Below are 25390 nucleotides of genomic sequence, written 5' to 3'. Positions count from 1 at the left end.
TCTTGGAAAATCAAGTAAGGAGTTATATTATTATAATAGAAGCTATGCTGTTGGATAAAGAGACTCCAAGGTACGGTACCTTAAACAAAAATTTATTTTCCCTCACAGAAAAGTCCAGAGGCAGGTGACCCAGATGGCCTGAGGTGACTCAGTGATCCTTACCATGAAGCTCCCATTTCTGGTCCAGCAACTACTGGAGCTGTTGTCAGCCCCTGGCCAGCAGTGGGGGAGACAAAGCCAGGAAAGCCCACATCCATTTCCTTTTTAGGAGTTTTACTAGAAGAACACACATCCCTTTTGATCACATTCTAGTGGCAAGAACATAGTCACACAAAGCTGTGAGGTGGCTGGGACATGCAGACCCTAACTAGGCATCCAATTCCTGAGCTAATAGTCAGGAGTTGTATTTTTTTAAGTAGGGGAGGAGTAATATTAGAATATAGCAATCTCCAGCACAGCACTGGTTCTCGCCTTCACCAAACATTTACTGAGTAGCTGTTGCAAGAGAAACCTAAGGTTTTGGAAGTGGGAGACATGTAAACTGTCGACGAAAATAATCCATAGCCAATCTATAAATGAAAATTTGGGTGAGTTTATTCTGAGCTTAAATCTGAGGATTATAACCTGGGGCCTTTCTTCCCGAAGGAAGAAAGGGCACCAAAGAAGTGGGGTGCACAGAGTGGTTATATGCCCCCAAAGAGGATGTTTCACATAGGATTGAAATGTCCCTTTTACAATAGTCGCGAGACTGCTCTATGGCACAGCAATTGATGGAAACAGCAGGTAGGTCTTCTGTCTCAGTGAACACAGCAGGGTGGCAGTCTGTTGTCTCCAGCTGAGTGGTCACAGGTGAGCTGGGTGGTCAAAGGTGAGTGCCGCAATCAGTTCCTAGCCTAAGGAAAGATGCTTATCCCTAAGGAAATGCCAGTGTGGGGGGAAGTTGCACCTTTATCTCAAGGGCCTTTGTTCTTGCCATAGGAAATGTCTAAGCAGATATACAACGCATGCTCAATAGCCACAGTCAGGCCCTTTTGGAAAAAACAAAGTCAGGCCAAATTAGGTTTATACCAAATGTCTTCCTCATATACTCCAATATATCCTATTGCTTGCCATTTTTATTTGTCAAAATACATATGTACAAATGTGTTTCAGTAGCTGTGACAGCAACATGAGAGAAGACAATGGGAGCCTAGGGAGAGTGAGTTCCACCTAAGAGAGGGGTCCGGGTGAGTCAGGAAAGACTCCCCAGAGGTGATGCTTTAGCAAAGGTGTTCTTTGCTTTCCCCTGTATCTCAACCTCTCTCAGCATTGTGACACTAACCAAAATAAGATGCAGCCATTGGCTTAATTTGGGACTGCTGTAACAAAGGACCACAGACTGCACAGCTTAAACCACAAAAATTTATTGTCTCACAGATCTGGGGGCTGGAAGTCCGAGATCATGGTGTCGGTAAAGTTGGTTCCTTCTGAGTGAGGGATTTGTTCTGGGCCTCTCTCCTTGGCTTATAGATGGCCATTGTCATGTTCACACGGCATTCTTCCTGTATGTGTATGTCTGCGTCAAAATAAGGACATTAGTCATATTGGATTAGGGCCCACCATAATGACCTCATCTTAACTAATTGCATCTGTAGTCATCTTATTTCTAAATAAGGTCGCATTGGGAGGTACTGAGGGTTAGGACTTCAACATATGAATTGGAGGGCTGGGGGGAGCAATTCAACCCATAACAGGAGGCTTTCAAGAAAATCAGAAGCAGGAAATCTGAGAGTCTCCCACAGCATGAGCTTGAGGTGGGACACAGGTGGCATAGAACCAGCCACAGCTGTACTGAAAGCAGGAAGGCTGAGGCCATCACCTAACCTCCTATATGGAAGGCAGTTTCTTTAAAGATGCTTTATTCTCGCACCACTTCCCTGACCTGGACTGAACTTTCTCTAACATGCTGGCCCTCCAGGGGAATTGGAAAAACTGACAGGGTTACTGTGGGTCTCTGTGATTTAGCCAGCAGATTGGTGACTGAAAACACCTTCAATGGGTTTAAAAGCCTTTAAGATTGTTCAAACAGAAACTACCACTGTGACAGCCAGTAGAGACAATATGTTATTAGGAACATCATCTTGCTGGCAAGTGAGTAGCTGAAATCTTCTAATACCCAATTAGCAAAGGCTAAAATTTAGGAAAAAAAAGTATTATAGAGATAGAAAATCTGTGTTCAGTAGGACCTCTTAGATATTGATTATAGTAGGTGAACTAAATTCATTCACCAAATATGTTTTGAGTACTTACTGAGTGCCAGACACTCCTGAGGGTGCACATTGATGAAGAAACAACAAAAATCTTGTCGTCTTGAAGCTTATGTTCTACATGTAGCTTGTTACCCTCTGGCACTTAATTATGGATATCACTTAAATGATAGAATTAAATTCCCCATCAAAATCAATATTTAAGACAAGAAAAAGGTTGTAGCCAATAAAGTATTCTAGAAGAAACAACTCAATTCAAAAATATTATGATGTGATATTTCAGATCTATGAGTTGTTCTGTGATTCTTTACTACCTTTCTATATTTTTCACATTTTCTTTAATAAGTATGTATTACTTTTATACTGAAAAAAATTAAAGGATAAGGGTGAAAGCCAAGAGAGTCCTTGTCTAGCCTGACAAGGCTAGGTGAATTTTACAAAACACACTCCTAGCAGGCATAAACCCTGGAGTTAAACAGCCTTGAGTTCCAGTCCAGCCCTGACCTCTTCTTAGCTGTGTGACCTTGGATAGGCCACATTGTGTTTCTAATTTTATTCCCATGTCATAATCTATAAAAATGGAGATAATAAGCCAACCTGCCAGAGTTGTTAAAAGATAAAACTTGATATATATATATAAGCAAGCCTGAAATAGTATTCTGCACATGGTAGGTGCTCAACGTTTGCAAGATTGAATTGGGAAAGGCCCACTAAGCTAGCCTCGAGCTCTCATGCTCTGGAAATGGAATATGGAAAGTAGTGCTCCACTCTGGAAAATAATTTGGCAGTTTCCTAAAAAGTTAAGCATATACCTAACATGTATTCCAGCCATTCCACTCTTAGAAATTTACCCAAGAAGAGTGAAAACTTATGTCCTTACAAAGACTTGTAATGACCATAGCAGCTTTATTTGCAATAGCCCAAAACTGGAAGTAACCTACGTGTCCATCAACAGGTGAATGGATAAACAAACTAGGATATATCCACACAATGGAATACTACTCACAATAAAAAGGAATGCGCTATTAATACATGTTACAATATGGGTGAATCTCAAAATTATTATACTAAGTGAAAGAAACCATGCATGAAATAGTATATGGTGTATGATTCTACTTATAAAAATTTAGAGAAAATGCCAAGTAATCTATAGTGACAACAAACAAGTCACTTTTACTTTGGGATAGGGTAGGGGGTGGGAAAGGAAAGGACAGAAGGGTTATAGTGTCCGTTGGAAACTTTTGGGATGATGAATATGTTCACTATTTTGATTGAGGTGATGGTTTCATGGATGTGCCAAAGCATATGTGAAATTGTACATTTTAAACATGTGCAATTTATTATATGTCATTTCCTCTTAATAAAAAATGTTTCACAAAAGATCAATCCCAAAGCTGCCTTCCCAAGGAAGGAAAAAATCTATCACCTTTTTTAATAGGTCTGAAACTCACATAGAGGGAACAGTGAATTAGGTGACCAGCTGATTGTGAGATTCCAGACAAGTACTTCCCCACGAGCTGTTAAGATGGATTCACAGCAAGGGAAGAGATTTAAATTTCTCCGTGCAGCCAGTCTGAAGTTATTAAATTTTTAAAGAAATGGTATGGATTTCTGTCCAGAGCCACAAGACAAAGCAATAAGACGGGGCTGCATTTCTTGCCTGTCAAGAGCTGATGTAGCAAGCACAGAGATATAAAATGCCTCATCAAAAAATTAATGCCACAATATTCAGGAGGCTATTGTATCTGGGTGACAAATTTCAGATGATAAAGAGAGATGCAAATGTAAACCATGCAGGTTGATTTTTTTAAAAAAAGATAAAGCAGTTATATTGATGTCACAGTTAAAAAATAAAAGAGTCCAAGTAGAATCTTTTTGTTTTTTTACAGAAAAGCTGAACTGGTTTTGCCAGGATTAACAATGACAAATAGTAAATCCCAGGGAGCAGCAAATGAATTTCAGGACCAAACCAAAGGACTAGATTAAATGGATTAATACCCCAACACTCAGAATCAGAAAGAAGGAATTTGTACTGAGGAACTGAAAGATGTAATTTTGTTTCAGTCTTGGCTGGCACCAGGGGATGAGTCCCAGAGGCCCTGAGAAAGAAACAAGAATTCTGGGCTGTTTTGCTAAATGTTGTTGGACGTTTAAAAACATAGAAATGTTATTCATTTGTGGGATCCCTTAGCAGTATTTAAAATCACTTTAGATTTTTTTTTTTTTTACTTTGAGAATGACTGAAAAACATCTGACGTTTTCTCTATATCGTGTTATTAAAGGATACTGGTTTTCTAGGTCATTTGAGAGTTGAAATAGAATGATTGCTCAAACCCCAAAGTCAGGCAGTAAGATTTGTTACTGCCAGCCTGGCTAAAGTGGTATAGGAAAAGCCAGAATCATAGACCTGAGAGTTGAAAGGGACCTTGAAGAGTAACCAATGAAATTAGGGACACCAGGCATGACTCACCAATCACAGAAACAAGACCATGTTTAGCCAAGCCCTGTGACTCCAACGTTTAAAAGCTAAACCATCACACAATATTAAAAATTAGGGCAGGTTTTCAAAAAGGACGATGAGGCAATGGGGGAATATAAAACTTAAGAGAGAGTTCAGAGACTAAAGCAATGGCTCTGCCTTTCACAGATTTCACCTGCATATATAAACCCCAAGAGAAAGGAGAGTAATATTTATTGAGCACCTGCTGTTGGCTTGGCACACAGCAGCCTAAATAGTTATGTTAACATGTTCTCCCACAGAGCATATGCTGTTGTAGGAAATAAAAAATACACAACTCTTAACACAAGGTCTTAGAGAAAAGCACATAAATGCTGTAAGAAAAGTACAAAGGATTTTATCTGGTGAGAGTATGACGTTTCCCTAGCCTTAGAATTATGGCTAGCATTTTGATATCCTTTCCCTGTTTCTCTCTATCTCTTTTGCTAGGTATCCAGATTAGTTCCTTTACTCAAGCTGACCTGACTTCACGTAACGTTCAGTATATCCATTCCAGTGAGGCTGAGAAACATTCAGATGCCTTCAGCTTTACGCTGTCTGATGGAGTCAATGAGGTGGGTAAGGAATTCGGCTCCCTCCTTGAGTGGATGTTGATTCGGCGCACTCTTCTTTGAATGGAGTGTGCAGAGTGACTGTGCTATGAGACCTTCATTTTCCTCTGCTCTTGGCCAGGCATAGAGGTGACCTCCGACAGCCCCTGGGGCTCTTGCCAAAGAGAACTCACTTGTGGTCTCCTGGTCAGTCAGTCACAGGAGGAATGGTGTGAAAGGGAAAGTAGAGAGCACCTACCTTTTACTTGGGTGGGTGCTGGGAGCAGGTGTCCCACCTGTGCTTTCTGCCATTCCAGGTGACTCAGACTTTCCATATCACTCTTCGCCCTGTGGATGATTCACTGCCCGTTGTACACAACTTGGGGATGCGGGTACAGGAGGGGGTGAGGAAGACCATCACAGAGTTTGAGCTCAAGGCTGTGGATGCAGACACAGAGGTAAGAACGCTCCCCTGGCTTCTTTGGCTGAATGAGAGTCTGATCTAGTGGCATCTGTTGCTTTGCGATTGTGCATCCTGAGGGTAGAGCAGAGTGGTGAGGTTAGTGCAAGCATCCTTGAGGGAGTAAAAACCAGAAGATACCACAGCCTTCTGGAAAAGAGAAACTAAGACATTTGAGATCAAAGTGTTTTTAAACCCTTTCTGAAACTCCAAATACATTCATCCTCTCCCTTGATTACGTGTAATAATCCTTGGACATACTGATTTTTGATTCATAGAAAATTAAGTAGATGACATTTTATCCAATGTTTTTATTATTCACTGTAAGAGTGAACAAGGATTTTCTGTACTTATACACATTTCCCTCCATTTTCCCTCCTCCATCTAGACCTCTCTGGATGACAACTGATGATTACAATGTGAGCATCCTTAAAGAACTAGGCTTTACACTGTAAAACAGGGCATGTAGAGACTAAACTCTTATTCTCTTTCATGATGCTTTCAGATTGAAGTAGCTAAGATGTTGGCATGACTTAGCTCCTGTGAAAGAGCACCACAGCACTTATTAATTAGTTCTCTGTATACCCTTCCCCATGCCAGCACTTATTCATTTATTCCTTCTGTCAGCAAATATTTATTGCTAAGTGCCAGGCTCTGCTCTAGATGCCAAAGACAGAGCTGTGAATGAAATGGATAAAGTTCCAGCCTTTGGTTAAGGCGACAGACAATAAAGAAAGAAAGAACATAGAATATCATGTCAAATATGATAAGTTCCATAAACAAAAATAAAACGAGGTAGAGGAGATAAAGATGGATGGATGTGCTGTTTTAGAAAGAGTGGTCAGGGAAGCTCTCTCTGAGAAGCTGACATTTGGGCAGAGATATCAGGAAGTGGAAGAGCAAGCCATACAGTTATCTGGAAGAATCACTCTCTGAGCAGAAGAATCAGAAGTGTAAAGGCCCTGTGGTCAAGTGTGCTTGGAACCTTTGAGTTGCAATGGTGAAAGGCCAAGGGGCTGGAACTCAGTGAACAAGCAGGAGAGGAGAAGAATGAGGCCAGAGAGGACCCCTGGGGCCGGGTCACAGAGAGCCTTGTTGGCCCAGGTCAGGCCTTTGCATTTTATTCTAAGCTGGTGGGTAATAACTGGAAGGTCTTCAGTGGGTTTTCTACCTCTGTTTTTCCTTCTACATGTCATTTTAGAAACAGCAATTAGAAATGGGAAATTACCTTCTGTTCCGATACATGTGGGATTCTGTACATAAGAGTTTTAGAAAAGTGAAAGGAAGTGGATGGAAAAGAAATGAATGGTTTTAAAAGGTCTAGTTGCTATCATCCTGGTAGAGGTTAAAAATTCAGGTTTTCCCCTATGACGTTTAAAGGACAAATTTAAATGTCTTAGTCTTACAACTGAAGGCAGTAGAATATAAGTTCAGTTGTAGTAACCAATATAATTTCTCTCCTTAGCTCTATTTTTAGTATCTATAAATCCTAGAAAGTGCAATCCTTATTTCATAAATGCCTTTACATTTGGCTGCCCTTGACCACCTATTGGCCATCATTCACACATCTGGTTTCCCTTCTCCTCTCACTTTTTACCTCCCTGACAGGCTGAGTCTGTCACATTCACCATTGTGCAGCCGCCACGCCATGGCACCATTGAGCACACCACCAGTGGGCAGCGTTTCCAGCACACCTCCACCTTCACCATGGAAGACGTCTACCAGAACCTGGTCAGCTACAGCCATGATGGCAGCAACTCCCTCAAAGACTGGTTCACCTTCACCGTCACTGATGGGACAAATTCCTTCTTTATTATTGAGGAAGGAGGAAAAGAGGTGAGGGCAAAGACATTTGAAAAAGAGGGAGGCATAGCAAAGCGTGCCAGAGGTTGTCTGGAGGCAGAACATGGCATTTTTAGGCCGAGGTTAGCATTGTTTGAGTTCTTGTTCTGTCACTTACTAATTGGCCTTGGGCAAGTTGCTTAACGTCTCTAAACCACAGCTTTTCATCTATAAAATGGGTACAATAATCACCACCAGCTTCAATTAGCCTAAGGATCAAAGGAGGTAATCCCCATAAAGTGCTTAACACTGTTGGCTATTAGTGAGCACTCCCAGTAACGGGGGATAGTTACTGTTTTATGACCACTGTTGTTTCTCCTTTCCTCTTCTCCCATTCTTTACTCCTTTAATTTTTCTTTCATCTGGTTTTTCAGTAATATCATATGGTTCTAGATTGTTCTCTTTCATATGTCCCCTCAGCCAGCCAGAGTTTCTCAGTGTCATGAAGAATAACAGTGGTTAAGAGTATGGCTTTTGCATCCAAAAGACATTGATTTAAATTCTAGCTCTGTCACTTACTAGCTGAGTGTCTTTGTAAGTCATTTAACCTTTCTAAGCCTTAACCTTCCTTATCTGTAAATCGGGGATATCTACTGTCATAATCTATGTCAAGCACTTAGCCCAGTCCCTTAGCTAGGAAACATCCCATGAACTGTGGCTGTAATCATCATCATGGCTGTCATTTTAGCACCAACTTGTGAAACAGGTAAAGATGCTTTTCTCCCGAGGCTAAGCAGCTGTCAAGCTTTACTTAAGAGAATTGCTCCCTTCTAACATCCAGGTATCCAGAAGAAACTTTAAGATAGCCCCTCCACGACCTGCGCTGCCATTTTTACGCATTCTTTCATTCCTTGGCCAGGTCTCCTGCGGTCCCATAACCCTCCCCTACCTGCTGACAGATAGGCCCATGGACACTCCCATATCTCACGCACCGTGTCTGACTCGGCAGAAGCCGTTTCGGTGAGCGGCGTGGTTGCACCCTACTTTATTTCCAGGATTGCAAAGGGTCAGCTTCTCAGTCCTCCAGATTTCCTTCCCTTCTTTGATGATGAATGAAAGTGATTCCTTTCTTGGAAGAAAGATCCTCCTGCATCCTTTAGAGACAAATAGCCCATGAGAAGGTCATTCTCAGTTGGCCGAAGTGTCGGTGGGATGGCTCTGGGGATTTCCCTGCCATTTCAATGTCTGCACTGCATCACCCCTGGCAGGTCATTGCTTTTATTTTTCCTCTCCAAGACTGTAGCTGCTCCCCAGTCAGTTTGACTTTCAGAAGAGAAAACAGATTTCAGGATGAATCAGCAAGAGGGCTACCTCTCTGATAAGCACAAAAGGTCACAGCAGGTCTCCAGAGGGACTGTGTTATTTTAAAAATGGAAATTATTTAGAAGGAGGTTGTAGAAGATGGAAAAGCCAGCATCTTGCTGCCCTGTATGCTGGCTTGCTTTAGCCTCTCAGAGACAGTGAGGGGCTGCGTCAGACTCACCGTATGTGTGTCGTGTGTATCTGTGTGAGAATGAAATTATAAACCAAAATTTCTTTTCACTATTCCCACAAATGCTTCTATTCTTGATTTTTCTGCCCTTTTCCCCCGTATGGACAGTTCTCTCAAAAAAAAAAAAAGGAAAGAAAATCTCTTCACATCTGGAGAATCCCACCTGGAGACTTTGACATTAACATTTTAATGATGATTTTCATCTGCCTCTCATGAAAATTTTAACAAGAATTATTGAAAGGAAACTATTTTGTTTATTGTTCCACCTCAGGGCAATATTGAGCTCAATTAAAGAATGCTTAGGGTTGTGAAAGGCAACATCCACAGCAGGTGAAATCCCAACAAGAGTGTCACTTGTGTCTTGCTTTTCTTCTCATGTTGTTCCCACTTAATCAGTCTGCATTCTCCCTTAAACCTCATGCTCAGTGGTGATAAGCGATGGAAATCGGCTCAGTTGCCCTTTCTGAAGTATCAGCAGATTTCAGGGGTTCCAGCTTTGTAGGTCCTGGCCCTGACATATTTCAGATGTCTGTGAATGATGAGTTCTCTTTTTTGGTTTCCTCACAGTTGATGACAGCAGCACCTCAGCAGTTCCTAGTAGACATCCTCCCAGTAGATGATGGTACCCCTAGAATTGTTACCAACCTGGGGCTCCAATGGCTGGAGTATATGGATGGCAAGGTAAGGCCTTTCTATCTGCTGTAGTCACGCTAGCCAACTTGGGCTGTATCCTCATTCGTGATAATAACTTATGAATAAAACTCCATTCAACTCATGTTTCTCTCTCCCTAAGTAAGCTGATTTTCCTAAGATTGATGAGCTCCATGAGTTTGGTTAGGATTATATATAGTTTAAGATGTTCTTACAAAATGAAATATTGTAAAAATCAAAATATTGTAGCTCAAACAAGGTAGAAAGGTTTTTTCTTCCTCACATGTAGGGTGGAAGTAAGTGGGCAGTCTAGGGCTCTACATGACGATTCAGAGGAGGAGATTCCTTCTTAGTGTTCTGCCATCACTGAATTTTTGCTATTGAAGGCACAGCCCAACCTCTCCAGTTGTTCATCAATATTCTAGCCCAAAGGAAGAGGAAACAGAGAAGGAGAGGATAAGGAACTTCATTTTAAGCAAGTGGTATAGAAATTAAATGCATCACTTGCACTCATATTCTTTTGGCAAGAAATTGGTCGTATGGCCCCATCTGTTGCATGGGAGGCTGGGAGAGTCTCTAGCTGCACAGCTAGGTACCCAGCTAAAGCTTGTTAACTAGAAGAAGGGAAGGATGGATTTGGGGAAACATCTGGACTGTGCCATAGATGGGAAGGAAGTGAGTATGTTTGTAGGTGGCATCCTCAGAGGAATTCTACTTTAGAAATTTCTTTCTCCTCCTGAATCCCAATTTGGTCATTTTAAGATATGCCGTAATTCTCACCCGGTAACACGTCAAGCATGAAGTCCCCATCTTCACCCAAACACACACAGTTCTTCAGTTCAGTCTGGGAACTGATTTCTTACTTTTGAGTGTGATGTTCCCTCTAGGATGTGGATTTTCTCATCTCCATGGAGCTGATTAGTTGGTTGTATATGTAGCTGTTGTGTATAGCTTTCCACTGAACTAGTTAGGCTTTGTAAAATATATGAAACAAAATTAGTACAAATTCTTCTCATGCTCTATTAAACTTTTTTCTCCATATTCAGAACCATCCCATTCTCTTCTCAACACTCTCCAATTGGTTTTCTACCTCCTACTCCTACCCTACTGCAGTCACTCTTACCAAAGTCAGCAATGACCTCTACTTTGCCAAGTTCAAATGTTACTTACAAGTCCTTATTTTACTAAATCTGGCAACATTTAATACTGTTGACCACCTCCTTTTTTCTCTAAAAGCTTTGCCCTCACTAAATATTTGTTGAATGAATGAATGAGTGAATTAAAGTTAAGCCATATATTTGAACAATATTGGGGTATGATATATTTATTTTACTCAATTTCAAGCATGGTAATTGACCCCTGTAAGGTACACGGTGGCCATCTTCCCTGTATTGTGTCATTCTTTCGAAGGTCCAACCTTCTTTCCAAAAGCCAAATGCAAATCCCACCACCTCAAATCCCTCCTTCCCCAACCCAGATGGAGTTAATCTCTCCCGCTCCCAAAAGTATATAGAACTCTTTTTGTATCTACCATTATAGCTCTTGCCACAATTACCTTGCTCATGGGCCTTTCTTTCCCAATAAAGGGTGACGACCTTAAGGGCAGCGGCTGGGATGGTTTCTGTCCTCATACCCTCTCCAATCCTGACAGAGTTTTCCGTGCAGCAAATGCACTCAGTAAATCATTGTTGAACTGAATTAAATCTGAGTCAGAGGGTCTTGTTCCTGCTTTATTCCCACCTCAGGAGTTAAATATAATGGGTTTCTATTCCAGGCAACCAACCTGATCACCAAGAAGGAACTGCTGACCATGGACCCGGACACGGAGGACCCGCAGCTTGTCTACGAGATAACGATGGGCCCCAAGCATGGCTATGTGGAGAACAAGCTGCAGCCTGGCAGAGCTGCTGTGACTTTCACACAGGGTGGGACTCGGGACTGAGAAATGGGAGAAATCTATTCCAATGCTCCTCTCCCTGCCTCCTCCATCTTTCTCACAACCACTTGGTGCTACTTACCCCCAAGTAACCTATTTGCAAATAAATAGATCTTTTGGTGTCTAACCACCAAACTTTGAATTTTACTTCTTCTGATTTTTTTCCCATTACTCTGTATTATGGCAAAGGAAATTTCATCTTTACAGTAGTCCCCCCTTATCTGCGCTGGGAATACATTCCAAGACCCCCAGTGGATGCCTGAAACCACAGATAGTACAGAACTCTATATATATTGTTTTTTCTTGTACACACATACCTATGATAAAGTTTAATTTATAAATTAGGTAGAGTAAAGTTAACAACAATAGTAATAAAATAGAAGAGTTATAACAATACGCTGTGATAAAAGTTACACGAATGTGGTCTCCCTCTCTTTCTCTCTCAAAATATTTTATTGGACTGCACTCACCTTTGTTCTTGTGAAGTGAGATAATAAAGTGCCTGTGTGATGAGATGAAGTGAGCTGAGTGATGTAAAGTGAATGATGTGATGTAGCGTCAGGCCACTGCTGACCCTGTGACAGTGTGTCAAAGGGAGGCTCATCTGCTTCCAGACCACGGTTGACCGTGGGTAACTGAAACGGTGGAAAGTGAACCCGCGGATAAGCGGGGACTGCTGTCCCGTGCTTCCTCAGCTCCCAGTTTGCTTTAGGTTTTGGCCAGGTTTTCTGGAAAGGATCACATGATGCTGCTTGGTTTTCTTAAAAAACAAAAACTGAAAACAACTGCCAGACTTTATGAAAGATCTGTGGTCTTGTGTGATTTAGTTTTGCTCTCTAAGAGTTATGGGTGGTTTTTTAAAGCTTCAGCAAAGAAATTAAAATCGACATGGGTAGGTTGCTCAATAGAAATATTTTCCTGTTTTGAAACACATCAAGCAGATCATTTTATGTTTCAGTTTCTTATAGGCTTGTCAGACTCTTCTAGACTTCTTTTGAGGATGGACCTGATTAGGAGCAGTCATTGCAAAACCGCATCTTACAATTCATGCACCATGTTTCCTTTTTTCTCCTTGTCCTCGGTCTTGTGTTCCCTCCCAGCCCCGTTTCATCTGCCTTGTGTAGGGGCTGTTTTAATCCAGCCCCTGCTTTTCTTGTTAGTGCATACCTTTCAAAGAACCTTATTTAGAAGGAAACGGGAGTGTGTATGAGCAGATACACACAGAGGATGGGGTCAAAAACTTGTCTCTGTCATCCCTCAGATTTGCCTCTAACATTCCGTAGACATTTATTAGAGTGCTTTTTGGCCAAGACCCTGGGATTCTCATTTTACAACAGTGTAAGGGTACTTCCTATATGTAAGGACAGGTCTTTTGTTACACAAAGCTATGGGATCTTATTTTAAAGTCTGGCAGAAACATTTATTTTTAAAACTATTATTTCTTGGGGCTGGCCCCGTGGCCGAGTGGTTAAGTTCGCGCGCTCCGCTGCAGGCGGCCCAGTGTTTCGTTGGTTCGAATCCTGGGCGCGGACATGGCACTGCTCATCAAACCACGCTGAGGCAGCGTCCCACATACCACAACTAGAAGGACCCACAACGAAGAATATACAACTGTGTACCAGAGGGGCTTTGGGGAGAAAAAGGAAAAAAATAAAATCTTTAAAAAAAAAAAAAACTATTATTTCTTTTTGTTTGGGGGAAAGTAAGTTCTGTCTGTAACCCATTAGACAAATAACCTGGGTGAGTTGATGTGGGAATCTGTGAGGCTGTCTTTACATCCCTGGGTTAATTCACAGTGTCTTTTTTTTCTCTCAGAGGATGTGAACTTGGGGTTGATTCGGTATATGTTGCATGAGGAGAAGATCCGTGAGATGATGGATAGTTTTCAGTTTCTGGTGAAAGACAGTAAACCAAATGTGGTCCGTGACAATGTCTTCCATATCCAGTGGTCCCTCATCAGCTTTAAATATACCAGGTATGAGTGTTATTGTGTGTTCCTTCTTGAGAAATGACTCATTTAAGCAGAGGAAATCAAGATGAAGCACCCTGGGGTTGGGCCCTAGTCATTTGATGATGATGGTGCAGTGATAACAGTGGTGAAAATAATAATCACACCAAATGTTTCTTGAATACTGTATATACCAAGTAATGTCCTGCATACTTGACATACATCATCTTGTTTAGTACTTACAATTGTGAGACAAGTCCTATTCTTGTCCCCACAACAACAAAGCAATAGAGACAGAAGGAGGTTGACTAACTTACCCAAAGTCACACAGCTAATAAGCAGTAAAACCAGGATTTAAGCCCAGTGATCTTAGCCATTGTGTTTTACTACCTGTCCTGCAAGTATTCTTGCTTCTGTCTTCAAGTTTTAGAGGATAGTCTGGTAGAAGTGATAGGAAAAAAAAATATACATTCAAGTTCTGAAAATAATCACTGGCCCACAATAACAATAGTTTTGCCTTCCGTGTACATTGTCTCTTCTCAAGCTTCAATTCTCGCCCAGCTCCTTTGGTGTTCATAGGGTTGTATATCGTTAGGGATAAATTCATAGCTTAATGTAGACGGCTCTTGACAATGCTTTCACAGTCCGTTGGGGAGTTAGAGAGGCACACAGGCACCACTTGGTAAAGGCGGGCAAGCACAGTACTGATTTTATAAATTAAATTGTAACTGGGATTATAATTTTTGCAGGGGAAATAATCTTTAAATCTACGTATCAGAGACTCACTTTTCTAAGAAATCACCCTCATGATAATTCAGATGAAAATTGCAACTTGAGGGGAAAAAAGGAAAATGTGCAAACTTGATTTCATGTGTCTCAGATGTAGGCTAGTCCACCCTTACTCACACAAACTTGGAGAATTTGTGGAAAATTAGAATCAGTTTTTATATATGTAATATTTTGTTGTTGTTTACCTCTTGTTTGTATCTCCTTCAAAATTACTTAAATGGAATACAACTGATCACTTTTTCTGGACACTCTCTAACATTTAATGAACAGTACAGAGGGTTCCACAGCTGGCCATGAGCACTAACCTCTCAGTGACACTTTGCCTGCAACCATGGCAGCAGCCAAGACACAATGCCTTCCAGTGCCTGTCCTCAGTGACAAGAAACAAAGCCCAGCTCAGGCCCCACTCACCGGTGGCTTTTCTAAACCTAGAGACTTAATATGAATTAATACCATGTGGATAGTTTGCCTCCTACTTTGCAAAAGCGATTCAAATTCCTAGCAGAAAGCTAAGTTAACCCTGTGTCTTTGTTCGTTGGGCTGTTATAACAAAATACCGTAGACTGGTGGCTGACAAACAACAGAAATTTATTTCTCACAGTTCTGGAAGCTGGGAAGTCCTAAATCAAGGTCCTGGCAGATTCGGTGTCTAGTGAGGACCCACTTCCGGGTTCATAGATGATTGTCTTCTTGCTGTGTCTTCACATGGCGGGAAGACAAGGGAGCTCTCGGGGGTCTCTTTTATAAGGACACTAGTCCCATTCATGAGGGCTCCACCCACATGACCTAATCACCTCCCAAAGGCCCCCACCTCTAATATCATCACATTGGGGTTAGGATTTCAACATATGAATTGTAGGGGACACACATTCAGCCTATTGTACCCTGTCACTCCCCCATTGTCATAAAGCTCCATTTGTCTAAACACCTTTGTTACCTAGGCCCGATTCTCGTTTTCTTACCTCTGGCACTGCCCTGGCTCCTTCATACACTTCCTGAGACCTGGGGCAGTCAGTTCCCACCTGAGATAAGTCATTAATTGCCTTCCGTGCCCCTTTCTCCCTAAGAATCCACTGGCCTATTCTAATTACTCTGCCACATTAGAGAGAGACTATTTGTCATTTCTCTGTTTGAGTGCATAGCTCGTTTGTGCTGTCCATCTTCTGAATGACTTTCAACTCTCTGAAAACAGGGCAGGTAGATTCTGCATCCACAGCTTCCTTGGTCACTCAGTGCTGTGACTATCCCAGGTGAGCAGGTTCTGTCAGTTTACAACCTGGCTTCTTAAAGGAACCAAACTTCCTCTTCTCTGAACTGCCTGAAACCAATAACCAAACAGAAGAGACAGGTATTAAACAAGTGGATTCTTCATGGCCCTGGGGCGGAATTTCAGAGACTGCCTTATTGTGTGCTTCTAGCTACAATGTCAGCGAGAAGGCGGGGTCTGTCAGCGTCACAGTGCAGAGGACTGGGAACCTGAACCAGTATGCCATCGTCCTTTGTCGCACCAAACAAGGCACCGCCAGCTCCAGCTCCAGGGTCAGCTCCCAACCTGGGCAGCAGGACTACGTGGAGTATGCTGGCCAGGTAGGTGGGTGAGGGGGACTCTGATTCTCAAACTGCCAGCCAGGGTTGGGACGTGGTTGTAGGCTACTGCGGTGCCTTCCCTCTTCTTTTTACCCCACCTCCCTTTCCATTGGCATCCTTCCTCAAATAGTCTTCCTATGTTCTCTTCCCACGGGACTTTGTTTTTCACAGTATAGTCTCCAGTGAAGTTTTAACTGCCAAAGGTCAAGTTGTTGTCCAGCTTCTTGGTCTTTACATTTTGCTTAATGACCAAAAATCAGTCTCCAAAGCCTCATGTTCTACACTTGGCCTCTGATATCCTAACCCTTCCTCTCTCCTCACCTTCTGTACCTGAAGAGAGGAAAGCGGGAATATGGGAGACCAGTTGGGAAGCTCGTGGAGTAGGCTGGGTGAGAGGTGATGGGGGCTTGGGCTTCAATTATAAAGTGAATGTGGAGAAAAGTGGATGGATTCAACAGATGAGTAAGAATTGATAGGATTTCACAGTGGATTAGACAGTGGGGTAGAAGGGTGAGATGGATGGTGAGGCCTCTTGCTAAGAAGGGACACCATAGGAGGAGCAGGTTTGACAAGGCGGTCATCTTGACTCTGCTTTGGACAGGTTGAGTGTGAGTTGCCTTAGAGACAATAAGATGACAGCTATATAGGGTGGCAGGAAGTGCCAGAGACTCCAGAGAGGAGTTCTGGAGCAGAGAAATAAATCTGCACGTCTCCATGTTACGGTGGTGGTAATTATGCCAGGGTGTGAGAGAGGAAAAAGAGAGAGTGAAAGCAAGAGAGAAAGGAGGGGGACTTAGAGAAAACTCCTTTATGGCAGGGTGCCCAGTATTTGTCGTCTTTTGTGTATGGCACAATGCCTTGCACTTATTAGGTATTTATTAAGTGTTTTTTCAAAGCAATTTCATTATTCTTATAGCAACGTAAATCTCTGTAAAGAAGAATGGGCTCTCTCTTTGAGGCATTTCAGCTAGACTAAGCTAAGGCCTCTTATGTCAACTTTCAAGGAGGAATTAGGAAAGATAAGCTGAGAAGTCTTTTAGCAAAGATAAGAAAGAGCATGTACTTGTGTTTTTCAAGGAGAGACAAAAGGCAGTGTGTTCTAGATCATAAGTAGAGATCTATCCAGTGTTTCATTTAGTTGGGGCTGTTTTGAAATGTGGAGCTTAGTGAAACTTAATTTGATTCGTTGATTAGATATGGAATAATAATTTTCTATTGAAGAAAATTATATGTTTTTCAGATTTGTGTGTCCCTAGAGGTTTATGACTATTTTTGCACGTTTTAGCTGTCTCCATTTACACAAAGCGCAATCCAGGCTCATTTCCTGCCCTTTCAGTTTTGGACAAGTCCATAGCCCTGGGTCCATTTGAAAGTTTTATCTTTATCTTCTTTTTTAGACAAAGTAAAACCAGAATAAATCCCTGTAAGTTCACAATTGTATACGCATAAAATAATTCTTCTCTTTCGTACCAGGCTAAATTCATTCACATTATAGATCTAGCCCATCTTACTGGCAAAGGATTTAGTCATATATAAAGTTAAATTCAGTCTGGCTTGTTCATAATGTAACTTTCTCTGAATTCAAACTGCACTATTTAGTACACTGAGATTCTATGACAGTTTTGATAGTACAAGTAATATGGTGATGGTAATAAGGATAATATCTTGGATTTGTTCAGTTCTTTAAAATATATTTAGCACTTTCATTTTACGTTGTCTCCTTAAGTCCTCCCAATAAGTATGTGAACTGGGGGAATTCTTATTGTTATTTAGCTGATGAGAAATCTGATGTTTGTAAAGTTTCATAGCCTAACCCAGCTTGGAAGTAATAGAACCAGGACTTAAAGTCAGAACTTCACACTCTAAGTTCAAAGATCTTTCGAGGCAAACTTGCCACAAATAGAAAGGGACCTGAGTAATCAAATGCCTCTTGCTATCCCAAGTGAGTTAACAAAACAGGCTATGAATAGTTACCTACATGTTTTTCTGTGCCTACCGAACGGTAGGATATGTCTTTGCCCTCCGTGTCCCTGTACAGTAAATCAGCCACAATATACAGGTGAAAAATGGGAAGAGGTAGCCAAGTCCTCCAGGTAATACAGCAGGAAGTTGAGGATGAAGGACCAGCTACTTCATTCAGTGCTCTGCCCACTGGACTTGAGTCCTCTTTTCCCATGATGCTCTGGGGGAGCAGAACAGGAGAAGCTGAAGCACAGCTTAACTCTTTGTTCTCTCCTTTGACAGGTGCAGTTTGATGAGCGAGAGGATACCAAATCCTGCACCATCGTCATCAATGATGATGACATATTTGAGAACATCGAGAGTTTCACCGTAGAGCTCAGCATGCCAGCATATGCCCTATTAGGAGAGTTCACCCAGGCGAAGGTCATTATCAATGACACTGAGGACGAACCCACATTAGAATTTGATAAGAAGACCTACCGGGTCAACGAGAGTGCTGGTTTTCTGTTTGCACCTATTGAAAGAAAAGGTCTGTTGGCGCTAAAGGTGACAAGGAGCTGTAATAATAGCTAACATTTACTGAGTCCTTTTTATGTACCAAGTGCTCATGTACCGTGTTAACTCATGTGTGGAAGTACTTCACCTGTATTAACTCACCTAAATCCCCAGCACAACCCCAACGATGATCCCACCTCTAGTGAGTACTATCAGAAGGCTTCTCTTCCTAGTTCAAGTTGTTAGCACTCCCATTTCTTCTTTAATGGCACTAGAAGACTAGTTATATTTGGCCTTGCAAATTATTCACGAACAACTCAGGATTCTTAATCAATCACCCAATCCATAAAATATTTATTAGCCTTGGTCAAGGAGGGAAGTTACAGTTTGTCAGAACTGGCTGTCCATCTTAGTTCTTGGAGGCCAAAAATGTGTTTAAAGATTTCCCTATGTGAGTGTCACATCTAGAGCTCAGATGAGAAATAAACTGTGTGCAAGAAATAAAGGGCAACTCTTGAGGAGATGAAAATCGAAACAAAGATCATGTGGGTTTATGATTGCGCAATATTGAGACTTTCAAACACATGGAAATTAAATCCCCATTCAAAGACGCAACATGACTGTAAGTGATGATGTCAGGTTTTTTATTGAATCTACTGACTGGGTATGAGTGTAACAAACACCATAGACAGCGCAAACCCTTGGTGATGCCACTTGGAAAACAAGCAAGCCCCATTGATTGCTCTGGGCCAGCAAGCCAGGCCCAGAACAAGCTGTCACCCAGACAAGTGGCAGCACTAAGTAAAGTCATGTGTACAGAGAGGCAGGTTTTATTTTGTTTTGTCTTTCTTTTTTTAAGCAAGATTGTTTCTCCCTGGGAATTAAAGTGCAGAAGTTTATTCAGAAAGGCAGCGAACTGTGCTCTTCGAACTACCTTCAGGACACAATTACTTTGCTACTTAAAGTACCAAATATGTCTCTTATCTTCCCACCCACTGTGGTCTTAGGTGGTGGGCAATGAGTCTCATGAATTAACTGAGCACAAAATTCACAGAAGAGGAAATCCATTTTCAGTCGTTTGGTGAAGTATCTGGGGTATATTACATCCTCAAGTGGTTTATGCCACAGGCTTAAGAAACTGCAATGCAGGAAGGTTTCATGTCAGAGTTTGAAGAGAAATAGTAATGGAATGTGTCAGAGGGAGCCAAACTAATTAAATTACCAGAGATTTTAAAATTTGAGAAGCACTCACTCAAATGCTGTGGTTTTCTTGCCATTTGTATTTCAGGGGATTCAAGCAGCATTGTATCTGCAATTTGTTACACAATTCCTAAGTCAGCTATGGGCAGTAGCCTCTATGCTCTAGAATCAGGATCTGATTTTAAATCTAGAGGGATGTCTGCTGAAAGTCGTGTGATATTCGGGCCTGGTGTCATCATGTCCACCTGTGATGTCATGCTTATTGATGATAGTGAATATGAAGAGGAAGAAGAGTTTGAGATTGCCCTGGCAGATGCTTCTGATAATGCCCGCATCGGAAGGGTGGCGTCAGCCAAGGTGCTCATTAATGGTCCCAATGATGCCTCCACTGTGTCCCTGGGCAACACAGCTTTCACTGTCAGCGAGGATGCAGGTAATGGGGAGCATCTCTGGGGTTCCATCACCAATCTCCTGATCCCTTTCTTGAACAATTTCCTCTTAGGTTTGAGAATATCCTTAAGATATTAAGAATGCCATTCCTCAGTGACATCATTGTCGGTCTGAGGCACTATGTAATACTAGGCAGCAAGACCAATAATGGAAGGTCATGAAGAATAGGGAGTTCCATCCACTTTTCTTGCTCCACTTACTGATGGCAGGGAGGGTTCTGGCTTAGAGCTTCATTGGCTGACCTCTGTAGTCCAGAGGGAGGGCGTGGTGCAGAGCATTTTGGCTTGTAAAGGAGGGAAATGTGATCTGTCGAGGATGGTGGAAAGTTACTTTGTGTACTGCTAGCTGCTAAAACAAATTCCTAAGTTTCAGTGTCTTAACAAATGGAACTTTCTCATTCATATAATAGCCCAAAGCAATCAGTAGGCAGATTTCTTCCACATGGTGTTCAGAGACCTAGGGTACTTCCCTCTTTTGGCCCCACAAGGGTCTCAAAGTCTTCTTCATGCTGCTGGCAGACATACTGCCAGAAGGGGCAACAGCTATGCTGAGTATCTACTGATCTGAGCCACCTGATCAAGGCCTTCCACCTCTTTGAAGGAGATATTCTCAGATGTAGTGGGAACTAGTATTTTTGAGCCCTTGCTGAATGCCAAGTACCATGCCCTGGACATTCATGTATTCTCATTTACTCTTCTCTGGAAGAGATAACATTATATAGAAGAGCAAAAGGAGGCCCAGAGAGGTTAAAGAAATCATCAAGATCAGCAGCTAATATGGCAGAGCTGGGATTAGAACCCGGACCTTTCTACTATACCACGTTTCCTTCCCCCTACACCCAATGCCTAGCTGTGAAGACTTGTCACCTCGCAGCTTATTGGCTAGAAAAATATGATTGATGGTGTAGCTTTTCTCTGACCTTGATTGTGAAAATAGCCAAAAATCTACATGTATATCATTAAGACGCTACAAAGTATGATGTCACAGTGGACCAGAAGATGAGCTTCATTCCTAAGATAAGCAGTAAGGACATATGGCTTAAGTAATGATGTGTGCACCACTTGGATAAAGTAAGGAAATCAACTTAGTTAGGAACATTTAATTAGGAACATTCAGCTTCAGGCCCCACAGAGTCCCCCAGCTGGTTCTTCCTTAATTGACTATTTTCCAGCTCATCCCTGAGGCCCTAGTCTCTGAGTGTCTTCTCTCTAAATAGACTTGGGTGGTTTATCAATGGACCCTCGCCCCTGAAGTTCATTGTTCTCCTGTGAACAGTCTCCTTCTGAAGTCACGAAAACACTTTCTCCAAAGAGCTGGCTCTCCGGCATCACCTCCGTGAGGCCTTCCTCCAGGTCTGCTGTTGATCTTAGTGACAGTAAAAAGAAAGATGGTGATACCTGTCAGCCTCCCTCAGAGGGAGCACGGGCACATCACTGAAGCTGGATTAGACAAGCTGGCGGATTGAAGCTGCTGCTGTCAGGGAGAATGTTGCTGTGAAAACCCCACTGATTTTCTGGCTCAATCTCTCTGAATCTCACTTCAGGCACAGTGAAGATTCCAGTTATCCGCCATGGAACTGACCTTTCTACCTTCACGTCTGTCTGGTGTGCCACGCGGCCCTCGGACCCCGCTTCTGCCACTCCAGGAGTTGACTACGTTCCCAGCTCTAGGAAGGTGGAGTTCGGGCCAGGTGTCACTGAGCAGGTGAGCATACAGGGGTCAAAGGCTGATGGATCTGTGTTGTTTCTGGTCTGCTTTCCAGACTCTCTGGAGGACTCTAAACTCCTCTTGCAATATTAGGATCTGCCCTTTCTTCAAAAACACAAACATACAGACAAGAGGACACACTTAGAACGATCTTCTACAGACTCTCCAAGTGACATTTCAGCATCTAATATCCAGCACCACAGATTTAGGATAGAAACTGCACTTATTTGATGTAAATATCTAGAAACAAAACATCTAAGGTGTGTGATAAAGAGATTATCATTTTATAAATTAAAACAATTTACTTTAAGACCACCAAAGAAAGGCATTGTCACCTTTGTCCTATCTCCCAAAGGCAAATGAGTGTTGAGTATTGGGTGTTCTCTAAGGTTTGTTTTGATTTTCTTCTTTTCTTAAATTTCTTTAAATTTTTTTTATTGAGATATAATTGACATACATTAGTTTCAGGTGTCCAACATAATGATTCAATTTTTGTATGTATTGTGAAATGATCGCGCATTAAGTCTGGTTACCCTGATTTTTCTTCTAGTATTGCACCTTGACTATCTTGGATGACACTCAGTATCCAGTAATTGAAGGGCTGGAGACATTTGTGGTTTTCCTCAGCTCAGCACAAGGGGCCGAACTGACCAAACCCTTCCAGGCTGTCATTGCAATTAATGACACATACCAGGATGGTAAGAGATTGGGGATGCCAGCTTGTGGCTCAGACTATATTTCTGTTTTTTCCTTAACTTCTGTGTGTATGACATTAGAACTCATTCACTTTCTCACTCAAGAAGTGTGTGTGTGTGTGTGTGTGTGTGTATACAGGTGCATGCACACAGTTTTACACAGAAATATGTGAGACATAATCATTCATGTTTCTGGACTCTGCTAGGCACAAAAATATGTATAAGCCTTAGTTTGGCTGTGTCCTCAAGAAGTTCAGCATTCAGTGGAGGGAGCAGACTCAAACAGAAAAATTAGACTGTATTATGATAAATGACCCAGTAGTGCTATAAATCCAGTACTATGGGAGCAGAGGAGACTGAGTAGATAGTGAGCAGTCGAGGAGAGAGAGTAACTATGTGTGGAAGAATCAGATTTCACACAGGAGATGATATTTAAGCAGAGTCTTCAGGTGTGATAGGAGTTTATCTAATGGATAGAATGAAGCTTTGTCAAATGGAGAGGTACAGTATACATGAGATATAAAATTTTGGAAGATGCGTATTTGGAAAACAGTGAGATGCTTACTTTTGCTTTGAGCCCGGCATGAGGCGAACAGAAGGAAATGAAGCGGAAGGACAGGTTGAAGTCAAGGTCAAAGAGGTCTTATGTTCCAGCCTAAGGAATTTATAAGCAGAGGGGAGCAACAGATGCTTTAAGCAGAGGAGTGGTGTGACTTCTGTTTTAGGAAGCTAGTACCGGCAGTCCTGTAGATGATGTAATAGACACAGGCATGTGAACAAAACATCAGCCACCCCTGAAGATCTAACCTAAGCAACATGAGGATGAGCAGAAAAGGACAGTTGCTTCTCGAGAAGAATTGATGAAATTTAGAATTGTCAGATTCTGGAGTTGGGTGAAGATCAAATCAAACCTTCCACCTCATCAGTGTCCCCAGTAGTTGGCCATAGAGCCCATGATTAAACTCTTCCAATGATAGAAAAGTCGCCAGCAAAGGAAAAGGCAGCCCAGCAGGACAATCTTTAATGTTTTTGTTTATTTAAAAATAATTTATTTATATGGTAAAAAAATCAAGTGGCAAAAAAGGTTACTATGAAAATTAAGATTTCCTTCTACCCCTCTCTCCCAATCCTCCAGTTCCTCTCCATAGAGACAACCATTTTAACCAGGTTTTATGTTGTGTGTATCCTTCAAGAGAAAAAAATACATGTGTATATATATAATGCATGTATTTTTATGTATATATATCCATATGCATATGTCCAAAATGGTATCTTATTTTAGAGCTAGGTTTATTAAGGTCTAACTTACATAAATTAAAATTCACCCTTTTTAGTGTACAGTTCGATGAGTTTTGACAAATGCATACAGAGGTGTGCCTACCTCCACAGTCAAGATGTTGATCAGTTCCAGCACCCTACAAAATTCTGTGGTGCCCTGTTATACTCAACCTGTCTCCCATCCTGAGCCCTGACAACCACTGATCTGTTTTCTGTCCCTAAAGTTTTGCCATTTTCAGAATGTCATGGAATCATGTAGTACGTAGCATCTTGAGTCTGGCTTCGTTCACTTAGAATACTACACTTGAGAGTCATCCGAGTTGTTGCGTGTATGAGAACTTAGTTCCTTTCATTGCTGAGTAGTTTCCTGTTGTATGGATGTACCACCATTTGCTTATCCATTCACCTGTTGAATGACATTTGACTTGTTTACAGGTTTTGGCAATTATGAATGGAGTAGCTATAAACATTTTCATATAGGTTTTTGTGTGAATCTAGGTTTTCGTTTCTCTGGGTTAAATACTTAGGAGTGGGGTTGCTGGATCATATGGTGCTTGTTTAACCTTATAAGAAGCTGCCACCCTGGTTTCTAAAATGGCTGTACCTATTTTGCCTTACACCCAGCAGTGTATGAGAATTTCTCTTGCTCTATGTTCCTACCAACATTTGGTATTGTCAGGTTTTTGTGAGGTTTTTTAGCTATTCCAGTAGGTATGTAGTGAATGACTAATAACACTGAGATCTTTTCAAGTGCTTACTTGCCATCCATATATCTTCTTTGGCCAAATATTGTTCAAATATTTTCCCCATTTTTTTCCCTTCTTCTCCCCAAAGCCCTCCAGTACACAGTTGTATATTTTAGTCGTGCATCCTTCTAGTTGTGGCATGTGGGACACCACCTCAGCATGGCTTGACGAGCAGTGCCATGTCCGCGCCCAGAGTCCGAACTGGCAAAACCCTGGGCCACCGGAGCAGAGCGTGCAAACTTAACCACTGGGCCACAGGGCCTGCCCCTCCCCGTTTTTTAGTTCGGTTGTTTTTCTCCCTCTATCATTGCATTATTATAGATTCTGGACAAAGATTTGTGTTTTGCAAATGTTTTGTCCCAATCTGGTGCTTGTTTTTGTTCTCTTAACAATGTCTTTCAAAGAAAAATAGTTTGTCATTTTGCAGTAGTCCTATTTATTGATATTTCTATTGTAAATCATGCCTTTAGTGTTGTATCTAAGAAATCTTTGCCTAACCCAAAGTTACAAAGATTTTCTCCTCTGTTTTCCTCTGGAAGTTTTATAGTTTTATGTTTTACATTTAGGTTTGTGATTCATAAAATGGTAACTTTTTAACTATGAACAAGATTATAACAATTGTACTATTTGATATTGTAGGTTACGTCAGAGTTTAGAGTGATCTATTAAACATTATCTCATTTGCTCATAATCCCATGGTTTTATTTTGGTATCTGTTTTGTAGATAAGGAGACTGAGACTGAGGGGAGTAAACATGTCCCTGAAAGTCTAGTATATGGAGGAACCAACATGCATTCTCAAGTCCACACTCTTTGCACTGCACTAAACGGTTCTATTTGGTGCAGCAGTAGTCTCTGT

At 41.7% G+C, this 25390-nt stretch overlaps 1 protein-coding gene and 1 long non-coding RNA gene across 6 annotated transcripts in view; one reads left to right on the top strand and one right to left on the bottom strand.

Moving 5' to 3' along the window:
* FRAS1 (Fraser extracellular matrix complex subunit 1) overlaps positions 1–25390 on the top strand; it is a 419338-nt gene that overhangs the window by 344689 nt on the left and 49259 nt on the right. For all 5 annotated transcript variants that reach the window (XR_011437076.1, XM_023637884.2, XM_023637883.2 and 2 more), the window contains 11 exons: positions 5194–5318; positions 5612–5752; positions 7363–7590; positions 9656–9769; positions 11514–11664; positions 13491–13650; positions 15831–15999; positions 18244–18490; positions 19745–20089; positions 21650–21810; positions 22364–22511. Coding sequence is in view for 4 of the 5 variants with exons in the window: in XM_023637884.2 (XP_023493652.2) it covers positions 5194–5318; positions 5612–5752; positions 7363–7590; positions 9656–9769; positions 11514–11664; positions 13491–13650; positions 15831–15999; positions 18244–18490; positions 19745–20089; positions 21650–21810; positions 22364–22511 (1989 nt within the window). In the remaining variant the exon portion in view is untranslated. The remainder of the gene's footprint in view (positions 1–5193; positions 5319–5611; positions 5753–7362; positions 7591–9655; positions 9770–11513; positions 11665–13490; positions 13651–15830; positions 16000–18243; positions 18491–19744; positions 20090–21649; positions 21811–22363; positions 22512–25390) is intronic.
* Positions 1390–8871, bottom strand: LOC138923456 (uncharacterized). The gene is made up of 3 exons (XR_011437082.1): positions 8529–8871; positions 5554–5829; positions 1390–1555 (listed from the first exon to the last, which is right to left on the bottom strand). It is a non-coding gene; the product is annotated as an uncharacterized lncRNA (long non-coding RNA).

Source organism: Equus caballus, chromosome 3 (assembly GCF_041296265.1).
Source record: "Equus caballus isolate H_3958 breed thoroughbred chromosome 3, TB-T2T, whole genome shotgun sequence".
In the NCBI taxonomy this organism is placed as follows: domain Eukaryota; kingdom Metazoa; phylum Chordata; class Mammalia; order Perissodactyla; family Equidae; genus Equus; species Equus caballus.
This window is presented reverse-complemented; position numbering and strand designations above follow the sequence as displayed.